The following is a 13,597-nucleotide window of genomic DNA, read 5'->3' as shown; positions in this document are numbered from 1 at the left end:
CTCCAGCTCAGCCCCACTCCTAACAGCACACTCAGCACAATGAGCTTATCAGCGGGTTAATCTGTTGATAAGGTTAGCGCCCCCACTGTCTAGTCATCCCCCTCAGCCCCATCACTGGACATTGCTGCACTGGGGAATCCAGCTCTCAGCATAAGACGGGGCAGTTATTTAAATCTAACACACAGCCATTTTGACACAATAGATCTTCTCTCTGAATTTTTCTACTCTGTATTTTGTAATCCTTCTGTTACCTCATTTGTTTTGTTTTGTTTGAGATAAGGTCTCGCTGTGTGTGTAGTCCAGGCTGGCCTTGAACTTGCTGTGTAGCAGAGGGTGGCCTTGAACTCATGGTGATACTTCTGCCTCAGCTTCCTGAGTGTGGGAATGACAGGTGTGCACCACCAGGCCTGGCTTCATTTCTTTTTAAACATTACATTCTCTCAACTCTAAGAGTGACTGTTAGTCATTGTACAGCAGAATGTTTCTATTTGTTTATCTCAAATACTCATCTTTTTCTTTTATTAGCTAGTTGATAACTATATTGTGGTTTCTGCCTGTCTTAGGCTTACTGCATTCTTTGAATTAGTAATGCTTCCATCATAGCATAGAGGACCAAGTTAAATGTATGTTCCTGTTACCATGGTGATTTCCCATGGCTGGAGTTTATAAATAGTGACATACTGATCTTCCAGAATACATTTTTAATATTTTTATAAATTAGGTATACATAGTACTAATTTTCACAGAAGCAAATAGAACCTATAAGTCTGTAAAACACTAAGCTGGTTGCCTTCCTTGATAGAATGTATTTTATGCTTTTAATTAGAACATGTTTTAGACTTTTCCTGAGGCTGTGTCATGGTCTGAAATTTTCAGCTGTCCCATTTCCAGGATAACTGGATCTAATGTGAAACCTCAGAGGAAATCATGTATAGATTGGTAAGGATATCGTACTCTCTGACTTGAGTCAAATCAGAGCCAGAAAAGGAAGCTGCTGCTTCATAGAGATTTGTGTCGGTTTACTAAAGATGTATGGAAGTCTTAAATAGTTTGTTAGCATATGTTGATGGAACACAGTCATCAACAAATATATGAAGTCACATATTGATGAACTGACCAAGGAAATGGGTGTGGATTCTTTCCTGTTGTCTTAAACAGTATAATCTCGTCAAACCGTACTTCAGAACCCAGTGAATGAGTGACTGAAGTACTGTGGGACAGAAACAGGTAGGATCAGAGGTCAAGGGAGTTCTTCTATCTTTGTTTCATATCCTTCTCATGTTGCTTCGTTAATTGACACACATATGACTAATTGAAAACATAATAATCTCATCACTGCCTTGCCTAATAATATGTTATGAAAGAAAGGCTCTGGAAAATTTCTGACCCTAAGGAAAGAATTTATGTAGATAGATTATGGAGTTGTTGCTGTAGTTTTCGAAAGATGTTTCCTTTTTTGTTTTTTATGTACATCCTAGCCATGAGGCTAGAATCCGTGTTGGAATAGTAAGAAAAATCTTACAAAAACGAATGCAGAATTAAGATGGGCATTCAGAATATGTAACATGGTTTTCAGCTGGGCCAATTCCGCCTCTTCAGGGTATTCAGAAACATACTGGGACGTGTTTGGGTTTAAGCAGAGGTAGAGGGTGGATCGTAATGCTGGCGCTGAGTGGGCAGGGACGGGTCATGCTGACCGTTGGACGGTCCTGCCCAGAAGAACGGTTCTGACCGCTTGCCGTTGGCCTGCCTCTCCCCGTCGCCATCCTCCTGTGAAGGTAGGGGTGACCGAAGGCCGTAGTAAGGTACAGGTTCATTGTTGACCTTTGCTTGCCTTTTCCGTCCTGATTTTTCGTAAAACTCATCATGTAAATAGTGGCATTTTCCGTATTTGTGAACGAAGAAAGCCAGCGTCATCTAAGTGCTGTACCGTGTTATAGGTGACTGAGACATTGTTGCGTAGTTCTCAGAGCTGACTGTGAGGCATATCCAGAAAGTCTTGCACTGAGCTTGGGGTCCACCTGCGAGGTGTCGGAAAGCGGGGGCTTGCCGTGCGCTTCCCGCCGTTCTCAGAGCCTCTGTAGTGCCCGGCGTGGGCAGGCCCTTGCATAGGCCTTTCGCTGCGTGGTCGGTGGTGGCACACTGTTCACGCTCTTAGTTAGGGCTATGCTCCCTGGAGCTGTGCTGTCTCACTTAAGGCTTCAGTTTTGCAATTAGGACCCTTGTGCTTTCCATTATATTTGAGGAGAATTAATATCAGAACTGTATTGATTTAGCAAGCAGCTGGTTGTGTTCCTTAAATATATTATTACCTGCCTAGTTATAATTTCATTGCATGGCGACATAAAATAATTTATTGCAGAACCATGTTTCATGTTTAAAATTCATGTGGGATGCAAAGTTGCCAACGTGTCAGGGTAAAATAGTCCTTAAAGGATTAAATAATTTAGGTAAGCCGACAGTCTTATTTCCTGTAGCACAGGTAAATTAAAGTGATGAAGTATTCTCTAAAACGGGGAGAAGAGCTCAAGTAACCAAATGGTAATTGCGTCTTGCACCAACCAACTGTACCTGTATTTCGGGAGCAGTGAGGGTTTCACGTGAAGGCGTCACTTCAGGGGTTGAAATTTACTCCTGAAATTCCTAGACTGCTCTTGTTTCTCAGCCACTTCTAAGGAAATGGTTTTGAATTACATGTCACTGTCCCCAGCCTTCTCAGAATTGCTCATGCGGCTGAGTTAAGCAAAGGGCATAAAAAGCCACCACGGCCAACGTGACATATTTCTGGAAGTCTACATTTTGCTGTAAGGTTTAAGGGTGAGTTGCATGAAGAAAGTGGAACCACACATTTAATTCAAAATCACACGTATATTTGGATCAGGATGCAAAATTCATATAAATGTTTAAAGTAAGATATGGAGAAATTTCAGGGTTATGGTAGCTGGTTACAGGCCAGGAGATCATGTCTCTCGCACTAGAGAAACTTCAAGGGAAAGCGTTGTCGCTCTGTGAAGTTCACAGTGTTTATTGTTTTAATAGAGCAGTGCCCTTGGGGTCACTGCCATGTGTGAAGCTCTTCACACTACTTAAAAATAGGCCCTACTTTGTTGGTCCCTTTTCTGTCAAACCTTAAAGAAAACTCACTTCCTCCAATCAGTATTTCTTCGTGTGAGTTTGTTTTCCTCTTTTTTTCTCATCGTTATTGCTTTTAATTTGTAGTGTTTGCAGATTTCTAGTACTTAGTTATTAATTTTGCTTCATTTTATACACAGATCAAATACTCCTAGTCTTAGGTAGCAAGCTGCCCTCTTCTCTTCCTATAGCAAAACATGGAACAGAATCTGCCCCTATTTACAGAACTTTCCTATTTCATGCTGAGTTTCTCCCAAAATTCCTGTTGCCTGAGGCTTCTGGGAGCACGACCATGAATCGCAGGAAATGATTTTCCTCCCTTTACACCACATGCCTCCTACGACTCTTTGTTTAATGTCTAAAAGGGCCCAAATCGTAGAGATGCTCCAAAATAGAAAACGTGACACTGAAGCTGTAAACTGCACTGTGTGATGTGTTTGTAGATGTTGCTGGAGCGTATACCTCAGAATAACATCTGTGTGGGCTATTTCCAATGCGCTTTGTTATTTTTGCAAACTAATGCGAGAAAGTAAGAACGGAGACAATAGTTAACAGCAAGGAAATATACTTAGGTTGTTATATGCGATGGAATTTTATTACTGTCCTCCATTAACTGTCATGCATCTAGGGGAAAATGTTGATTTAGAGTCCTTTTCATCCTTATTACAATGCATGTATCTTGCCTTGTTCTGTATGAAAGTTCATTAAGTAAAAGTCTTGCTAGATGTATTATAAAGTTGACTTTGATTATCTCTGGGATTGTCAGAACTCTCACCTTATAAGTAATTGGAAAGGTTTTCCCCTGTCCTGTTTTTATAAGAGCCTGAGTAGGCTTGAGTTTCTTAGCAAATGTTTTGCCATTTCCATAACAATGGATCTTATTAAAGCTTTTAAAAATCATTCCTTAAAGATGTGGATAAAAGGAAGAGTGACTAAAATACATCGAGTCCCGCGTTATTAGTAGTAGTTGCTGAGTGTGCTGTGATGGGCTTTTGACTGCTTTACTCCTTGAGCTTTTCTGTCAGGATTTTATGTTAAAATTGCAAAGGTGAACCCCTTAATTCCTTATGGTAATTATTTGCATTTCATTCTAGGTTCTAAGAAGAGTCTATGAATTTTGTCAGAGAAATAAAGGATAGCATTAACTTACTTCCTGAAGCTAAAGGCTAGGAAAAAACCCCCTGAGTATATAGCCATGAAGTAATTCAGTGTGGTGTTTACGTTTCTAGAGACCCCAAGCCCAGTTTGTAAAAATGTACTCATCAGCTACCAGCATTAAAGTATTTAAAAGAAACTGATAGATGTGCTGGTGTGACAGACATTATCCTACAGAAACATACGGGTCCACAGATGAGACAAAGCAGGCTCAGCCTTTGGACTTTGCACGGAGTTAAGACAAAAAAAACATAATCTGTTTCTTAAAGCAAATTCAATTCTAGGATTTTAAAAAGTAAGCGTTAGTTCAAATGAAAGTGACGACAGAATTATGCTAATTAGTATCCTGTAGTTTGAAAGGATAGTTTCATCTTTCTCAGCTTAAATGATTTTACTGTCTAGTGCATTCTGAATAGTTAATGTGTGTACTCTGTTGACATGCTTAATTTCTCCATAGTTTTATTCTGTTTCTAGTCTTGTGTTCAGAACATCTTAGGATTATTTGCTTAAAATTAAAGTATATGTGCTTAAGGTCTTCGTGAAGTGCTGTGCAATGGTGAATCATTGAGCACACGTTGGTGTTCATGCCAAGAGAACGGTGTATAAATGAGGATCCCTCTGATAACGCACCCTCGATATTCACGTTCATAAAGAAGCTTAAAGCCACTCTTCTCATACAGTGCTAGCCAAAGTACTTGGGATTAGCAACAGCCATCAACTGTTGTATGTGGGTCTTTTTTAAACATATCATTATATTTTTCATAACTGCAGAAGTTAGTGAAAGCACATTCTGTGTAAAGAGGAAAAGTAAAGTGAACAGAAAATTGAAGAGACACAAAGAGATGGGTATCAAAAGCAGTAAAACTCATCTATTACTGTAGTTTTATAGTACATATCCCCTTAAATGTATGAGCCCAGATAGTTCCTAAATTACTTTGCCCATTATAACTTAATATTTCTGTATCTGAGACACTGTCTACATTAAGAACAATACAGAAGCAATTTGTGGCAACGTCAATTGTTTTTTGTTTTCTAGTGGTCAGTATTAGTAACCTCAAGGAATCTGAGACGTTTCTATTTGGCTTTGAATGTTCTGTGAAACTTCTGATTAAATTAATTCATTTGATTGTGTTATTGCTGCTTCGTTAAGTGTGACAGTGAGAGTAACTTTTGAGGACCAAATAAGAAATACCAAGTTTGGGGTGTCGTTAGAGCTTATATCTAGATGCCTCCCCCAAAGCGCTCACAGGTGGGCTGCTGTGAGTGACTGCATCGTGGATCCATGGGTGTTGCTTACTGAATCTGTCCACGGGTTGGGCATATTTTTGGATGTGGGTGATGGTTTGCTGAGGAGAGAGAACCCATACTGGGTGTGGCTGGCACCAGTCAGTAGGCTTGTAGCCTGGATGGAATGAAAAGGGAGAAAAGAACAGAGTCTTACTGCTTCCTTAGTGCGTTATCAGATGGAAGTAGTCTTACTGTGTTATCAGATGGAAGCAGTCTTACTGCTTCCTGCTACCCTGCCACATACTGTCCCTCCTGTGCCATGCCCCTTCGCCAGGCCACCCTGCCTTTGAGCCTGGTGACGATGGACTGAACCCTCTACAAACTGTCAGCAAAAACAGACCTTCTCTCCTTTAGCTTTTGGATGTTGGGTATTTTGTCCCAGCAATGAGAAAGTAACAGAGACCCACTTTGTTCAAAGGTATCTCTGCTGGAATTATTCTTCTGTAGTGAAGACACAAGGTGTGACTGGAACTTCAGAGATGTATTATTTTTGTCCCTTCCTTGTCAAAATAGTATTCCTAACTATTTCATCCAAATAAAAATGCAGTGTTTCACTGCTTTTGTTTTATAATGCATCATTCAATTTTATTTATTCTACTAGCTATATGAAATAGATTATCCTCTGTAATCTGCCTGTAGCAATGTCAGTAGGTGATGATTTTAACAATACCACATAGTATTTTAAGGCTTTAGCAACAATTTAAATATTACATGTAGAAAAACTATGTAAACTGTATGTATATTTTTGTTTTCTTAAAATTGTTCTTTATAATCAGTTGAAATTGAAAGTTAATTTGGTAGTTGGCACCATATAAAATACACATTCCAATGTTTTTACAATCTTGAATATATAATATGTATCAATTCTACACAGAAGTTGTTAAAATTTAAATAAGTGTTTTTCTCTTCTATATGTTACATACTTACACATTGTCTGCATTTTTATACAGAATGAAGATGAGAGTGCTTGAAAAAATACTGGACAAATCAGTAGTGATCAAATTAACCTATTGCAGTCTTACAATTTAAAATTGAGCCGGGAGATTGGTCCATGTTCATCGGGGGTGGTGTTTTTTCCTCCAAAAACTGCCATTATCCTTTTGGGCCGAACGAGTAGGGTGGGGATGCAAACTGTGGAAGAAGCAGTCTGAGCACTGGGGGAAGTAGCTGATTCTGTGTGGGGATGGTGTGCACATGAACTGCAGCATCCCGCGTTAGGGCCTGGCCTCAGGGGCGTTCCTTTTACCTGAAGACCGCCTGTGTCAGAAAACTCTGTTACCCTGGAATCAAACTCCTTTAAAACACCTATAAAAATTCAAGTAAAGAAATCATTTCCATCTTTGTACCTTTTTCATCTCAGGAAGAAAAAAAAGGTCAAGCTTTCATTTTCTTTAAAGAGAGCTGGTAAATCTTGGTGTACCAGATTTTTAATACCTAAGAACTTAATTATGTGGACTGACTTGACACTGTACTAGCTCTATTTCCTCTTTAGATTTTTTTAAATAGGAAGGACAGAAAAATATAATTTGTGTTTATTTAAGTCCATTCAAAATGACCCTCTTTGTGAAAGTCATCTGCTAATAATGTTTACAAATTTTCTTGGTGTTTGAATTTTATCAACAGTAAAAGTTAATGCACAGGCTTTATACCCTAACTATAGAATTGTTTATAGGAAGAGCAAAAGCCTTAGAAAATAATGCATTTCCTTCAGAAGGACTTTGGTAAATTATACACTCTTGCATGGGAATTTTACTATAACTTAGAACTCAGGAAAATTATTAAGTTCTACTATACTATATATATCAATAAAGATAATTTTTGTTCCTTCACGTAAGTATTCCTTTCATAAAATTCTTCTAAGCCAGTGCAGAGACAGTGTAACTGTTGAGAATGAATTTTTCAGAAGGTATAATCATCTGTAGAAGACAAATAGCAATTGCGCTAATAAGCAAGATCTGCTTTCTAGTTGTATTCACAAAGTTTCAGAGTGTCTTCTGGTCTTCAGTGTCTGAAAGTTCAAGGTTAATATGTTCCCACAGGAATTGGTTAGCACCACAACCACCGAGAAGGGTGTCAGTCTAACCCACCCAGCAGTATGGCACAGCGGTGCAAAAGAAAGCCAGAGGGAAAAGTTCTGCAGCTGAGATGCTCTGGGGTGACCCGACGTTCTCCGTGGAACAAAAGGCCCGGTGTCCAAAAATTCATGGCTTTTATTGGTGTCAGTCAGGGAGGTGGGTGGGGTTGGGCCAGAAAGTATAGGGAGGAGAAACTGTAGCCATACCAGGCACAAGGCCTCCCGTTAGCAGTGCACAGGTAGTGGTTGTGTGTGCGAGGTCGGCATCTTTACTGCCAGGAAGGTGTCATTCTTTCTGAGTCCCACGGCCTCTGCTCTGACGTTATCTCATGTCTTAGCCCTGGAATCTCAGCGCTGGAATCTCGCAGGCTCCTACTTGATCTTCCATTCCCGCCTCTATTCTCACCCACCTGCTGCCTCTTTGCTGTTAATGAGACCACCCGGGCCTCTGCCAGACCCAGGACCGTTCTTTTGGTTAATTAATGGAACATTGTTCCATTGTGCCCGCTCTGCGTATCTCTCTGAACGAGGTGAAGGAGAGGTCAGGGATAGACTGTGGCACGGCTTCGTTTCCCAGGAGAGAGCAGCGTGGCTATCGCCCGCAGGTTAGGATGTCTGTTCTAGCACTTTCATTGTGCTCCAGCAGTATATGAGATACGGCGACTGCTTAAATATGCGTAACCTAGCACTGCGGGGCAAACGTCAAGTTCTAACTGCGATGTGGGCTGTAGGCTCCTTAGGAAATCTGTGTCCTGTTTCAGGTGATGAGAAAAGTGGAAAAATACTTGGAGAGAAAAACTGCGTGGAAGAGTTTAGGTCCTGTTCAGCACTCTTTGCAGTTTGTGAGTGGATCTACAAGTAACCCAAAGAAGTCCTGTGTATCTTTGTTAATACAAAAAATAGTTCGGGGACTATTTCCTCAAGAATAGTTTTGCTTTTTGATCTTCTTTATAAAGGATAGTAGCCAGGTCCACAGAGCACTTTTATTGAGTAATGGTTCTGCTAGTCTTCGGTGTGTGCTGTTTATTTTCTTGGGGGTGGCGGAGGGTCAGGCGACCTGTAACCCTTCCTGGCCCGCAGCGCTCCGTCTGTGGTGTGAGTAGCTACAGCACAGCGCCTTCCCCTTCTGTTTTGCCTATTTGGGGCTGATGCGGCCCCAGGAGATTCGGACTGATGGCTGTACTTGTGCTTGTGTGAGGCCCCCTGACGTTCTGGCTAGGTTTGTGACTTGTTAGTCATTGGCTTGCTTTAGAACATTTAGGAGTGGAGATTCAACTTTTTAGTTTGGTAACAATAGAAAAAACGCTGTAAACCCATCATAGCAAGCTAAGCGCTAGGTGAAAAAGAACCGTGAGATTACTGAGACAATGCTTACAATTGTACTGTCAAATTATGTCTAATTTTATTGAATTACTTCAAATAATTTGGCATCAGTTGTGAGAGAGAATGACTATCTTTTAACAATGCATTTGTGGGGCATATTTGAGACAGAAGTTTCTGTTTGGCCACAGAACTTTGTTCACTTCTTTCTTTTAAAATTAATTGATAATATTTGTACACACATGCGAAGTATAGGATAATAATTCAATACATTTGCTCAATATGCAGTTACCAAATCAAGGTAATTAGCATTTCTGTGTCCTCAAACATCTGTAATTTCTATTTGTTGGCAAACCTGGAATTCCTCCCTTCTAGTGGTTTTAGAATACATCATGATTGTAGCCCATGTGGCCCTCTTGCGCTTCAGAACACTGCCACTAATTCCTTTCGTTAACTGTATCTTGGAACCCACTACCCAAACGCTGTCTGTCCCCGCAGCTTCCTGTCCTCTAACCACTGCTGTTCTGTGTTCTCCTTACATGAGATCAACTTTTTAAAGCTACGTCGTGTAATGAGGACTATGCGGGACATGTCTTTTTGTGTCTTTTGTTTAACTACTGTCGGGCCCGTGTTGCTGCAGATGAAGGGGCTGCGTACGTGTTAGGGCTGAGTACCGCTGCGTTCTGTACCTGTGCCGTTTCCGTTGCTCGCTCGTCTGTTCGTAGATGCTTCGGTTGATGGCGTGTCCTCGCTCTTCTGAACAGTGCTGCAGTAGATACGGGAGTGCAGGCGGTACCTCTATGATTGTAAAGCTTTGGGGGGCATGTATATACCTCGTGGCACAAGCTTGTTCTTAAAAGCCTTTACAAGGGGGAGTGTAACTCCCTACTTCTTAAACTTGGGTTGTCCAGTGACTTCCTTGCAGAGATTATACCATGCAAAGGAAGAGAAAAAGAAACTTGACAATAAAGAAACCTATAGTAAGCAGTAATGTTAATGTTGATAAATCATGTTCATAAAGCGGACGCTTGACGTGCTGTGGTCTGGAGGGCAGTTTGCTGTGTGTTCCTCTTCCCAGAAGCTTGAAGCCGCAGTCTAAACACAGAAACGTCACCCAAATGCCGTGTGGGGGCACTAGAGACCAGCCCCACTCCAGCAGTGACCGGGCTGTCAGAAGGCACGAGTGTGTAAGAGCGCAGAGCGCTCAGAGGAGGCGGGACACAGTGACGTAAAATGAGTTTACTGCCCTAAATGGGATCCGAGTGCACAAAAAGAACATTAGATTAAAAATTCAGATCGTTGTAAGTTACAAACATTTGTTAAGAAAAAATACTGAACAGTGTAACAGTAAGGATGTGGATATAACAGTATATATAACAGTGCATGTAACAGGATGTGGATATAACAGTATATGTAACAGTACATGTAACAGTAAGGATGTGGATGTAACAGTATATATAACAGTACATGTAACAGTAAGGATGTGGATATAACAGTACATGTAACAGTAAGGATGTGGATATAACAGTATATATAACTACATGTAACAGTAAGGGTGTGGATATAACAGTATATATAACAGTACATGTAGCAGTAAGGATGTGGATACAAGTTCCTGCTGCATCTCAGCTAAAGACAGAATAGCTGAAGCCAGGCATGGTGGTGCACCCCTGTGATCTCAGCACTTGGGAGGCTGAGGCAGGAGGATCGCTGGGAGATCAAGAGCAGCCTGAACTACACAGTGAGACCTTGTCTCTAAAAGACCAAAAAAAAACCACAAAAAAAAAAAACAAAAAATAAAGACAGAATGACTGAATATTTGGCAGTGCTGCTGGAATTCAAATGAAATTGTCATGTTATAACATCAACCGCGTTTTATAAAGGTGAGTAATGTTAGGAGAAAAATGGCTTAAGAGCAAGCAATCAAAGCATGATAGATTAATGGAGTAAGGTATGATAACCAAGCCTAAACTTCAAAGAGCTAACAACTTACCCTTGAAATGGAAACTGCCTGGTATTTGAGAACAGAATGTCCTTTGTCCTGGTAAGGCTTTTATACCAAGTAGCAGCAGCTTATGGACGTTCTAACACATACACAGACCAGAAGTTCCAAGTCAGGAAGTGTTGCATATACATAAATCAGAGTACTTCATACTAGTTTTTTGATGCTATTTTATCTACCAGACAAGATGGAAAACTTATAGTAGCATAGAAACATCACAGGTTTTTTAGCAGAATTACATCCTTTCTTAGACATAGTTGTTTTTAAGAAAAAACATTTAACTTGAGGATCTATTTTCCATGCAAACATGAAAGAAAAATCTTAAACTTGTTTTAAATACACAGTTTTTAAAATTGGTGTACAGGAAGGCAGAGCATGCACTAGATACATATTTAACTGATTTATGGGAAAAGACCATGCACTAGATACATATTTCATATGGAACAAAGAAATTTCGGAGTTTTAGAATGTACAGTGCTTTGTAGACAAGCAAAAGCAATATGCATTACTGCATCGCGCACTCCTGGTCTCCTCATAGAATATGGACCAGCTTCTTGTGGAATGTCTGCAGGTGACGGCATTCCACCTGGCTGTTCTTTTCTCCTGCGTCCTTTTGGCAGTGTGCAGGAGAAAGCTATCAGTCGATCCTTTTCATAACTTGGGCTCCCCGCTTGTATTAGCATTTATTTTCGCAAATGTACAGTAGCAGATCCCTTACCTACGCCAGACACCTTCTTAAGAACTGAAACGCGTGCGCGCTCCATGGTAAATGGCAGAGGCCTCCTTCTTGTTTTGCAGTGCGCTGACCGGCAGAACTCACCAGTCACGTCCCCCGGATCCTCTCCCCTCGCCCAGAGAAGAAAGCCCCAGCAAGACCCGCTGCAGACCCCGCACCTCAGCCTGCCCCCCGTGCCCCCTCGCCTGGATTTGATCCAGAAGGGCATAGTCCGGTCTCCCTGTGGCAGCCCAACGGGTTCTCCAAAGGTAAATCAGTTTCCTTACAAGTACCACATGGGACAGTTACTAGCTGCTGGGCTTCTTTTAATTCGCATTACTCAACTCCTGTGTTTTTTCATTGTTTATGAACAACTTTGATGCGTGTATCAGTTTTTATGGTGATCCAGCTACCACATTCCTCACTTTTATGAAAGTTGCAGAATTCTTCAGAAAAAGCACGCATCTGTGGCCGCCCGATTTGTTAAAATAAATGGGAGTATATGTATAGTCATTCCGTAAAATGAATTTAAAAGGTCATTATATGCATTAAAATAATTTGCATGCTGTTAGCAAATGATACTTTATACTCATTTTCATAATGTCATGACAAGAAAAATGTAATGGGAGGATATTTGCATAAGGACTTAAGGTGTGATAAATTATCACCCATGTTTCAAGGTGACTCAAGGGAGAATTGTATGTACTTTTATACCTAAAGGGATTAATTAGAAGGAATTACAATATTTGCAGAGTAATTACATTACTGTTTAATATTACAGACATCATTCTGACTCTGTAAACTTAAGCCCACACTCTTATTTTAGTTTTACGTGTATTCTTTTTTCCAAATTTGATAAAAAGGGTATATTTAATATTTTGTTTTATTAAATATGAGTTATTAGTTCTACTTAGTAGTATGCTTTATAGTCTAAAATTAATAGGAAGTACAATATATTTAGTAGTATTTGTTTTTTCTCCCTTAAAATTTGGTTTTAAGCTCACATGAAGACTTCCTAGGCTGTAACTTAGAGTTATATAAACATACAGCAGATACCTTTTTTCCTGATTTTTCCCAGTGTTAAAGGCTCAAATGATTCATCAGGTGAACCATATCAATGACAATCAAAGCTAAGCAGCGCCATGGAGTATGCGTGAAATCCGATAGGCTCAGGCACTAGGATTTTGCATTAGAGCCTAGCTTACGCTACTTACTGATTTAGGGAGACTGAGTCAGAATGAGACAAGAAACGGGCTGAGGAAGTAGCTAATGCAAAGGCCCTGGATTCACCCCCAGTAAAACACACGCACACATATACACACACACACACACACACAGGCTATGAAAACTACACAGATTGGGTTTAAAAATACATACTTACATATTTCCATGTAAAAGCAAACTTTTAAAAAATTCATGAAATTCTCTAATGCTGCTGTATTATTTGTCATTTTTCTTCTAATGACTAATGGAGAATCAGAATAAATTTGTCCCGTATCTGCTGTGCTGTACTGCTCTGATGAAAACGAATTTTTTTTAAAAACTCCCGTCTTCCGGAAGTACAGCAAGTCTAGCTCCTATTTTAAAAGGTAGAGCAGTGGCAGTAACCTTGAGGGAGCTCTCCTGCCGCCCCTGAGTCGAGGAAGCGCACGGGGATGCTGCTGGTCGGTGCGGCGCAGTCAGTTGGTGCTGGCCCTCCGGCTTGTCCTGTGCAGTTTACGTGGCGTACCGTTCGCATTTACGCTCCTTGCTTTCGAGGATGCTCCTGGAGTACTTGGGACTCTTTCACTAATGTTTTAGACTTGCGCTCGGTTTCTGCAAGCCTGCCGAGCTGCGTGGAAGCGCCGCGGTGCGCTGCGGCCGCCCGGCTCACGCCCCCGTGCCCTGCCCCTGTGCCCTGCCCGCAGTCCTC

At 40.8% G+C, this 13,597-nt stretch overlaps 1 protein-coding gene across 1 annotated transcript in view; it reads left to right on the top strand.

Moving 5' to 3' along the window:
* The window catches only part of Cblb (Cbl proto-oncogene B, E3 ubiquitin protein ligase), a gene marked incomplete at its 5' end in the record, with an annotated part of 211,246 nt that overhangs the window by 142,023 nt on the left and 55,626 nt on the right, over nucleotides 1-13,597 (top strand). Inside the window, 1 exon segment of the mRNA XM_013515156.1 lies at nucleotides 11,769-11,954. Within this exon segment, the coding sequence (XP_013370610.1) occupies nucleotides 11,769-11,954 (186 nt within the window).

The sequence above is a fragment of the Chinchilla lanigera genome, unplaced genomic scaffold, assembly GCF_000276665.1.
Source record: "Chinchilla lanigera isolate Chin_1 unplaced genomic scaffold, ChiLan1.0 scaffold00026, whole genome shotgun sequence".
NCBI classification, from domain to species: Eukaryota; Metazoa; Chordata; class Mammalia; order Rodentia; family Chinchillidae; genus Chinchilla; species Chinchilla lanigera.
This window is presented reverse-complemented; position numbering and strand designations above follow the sequence as displayed.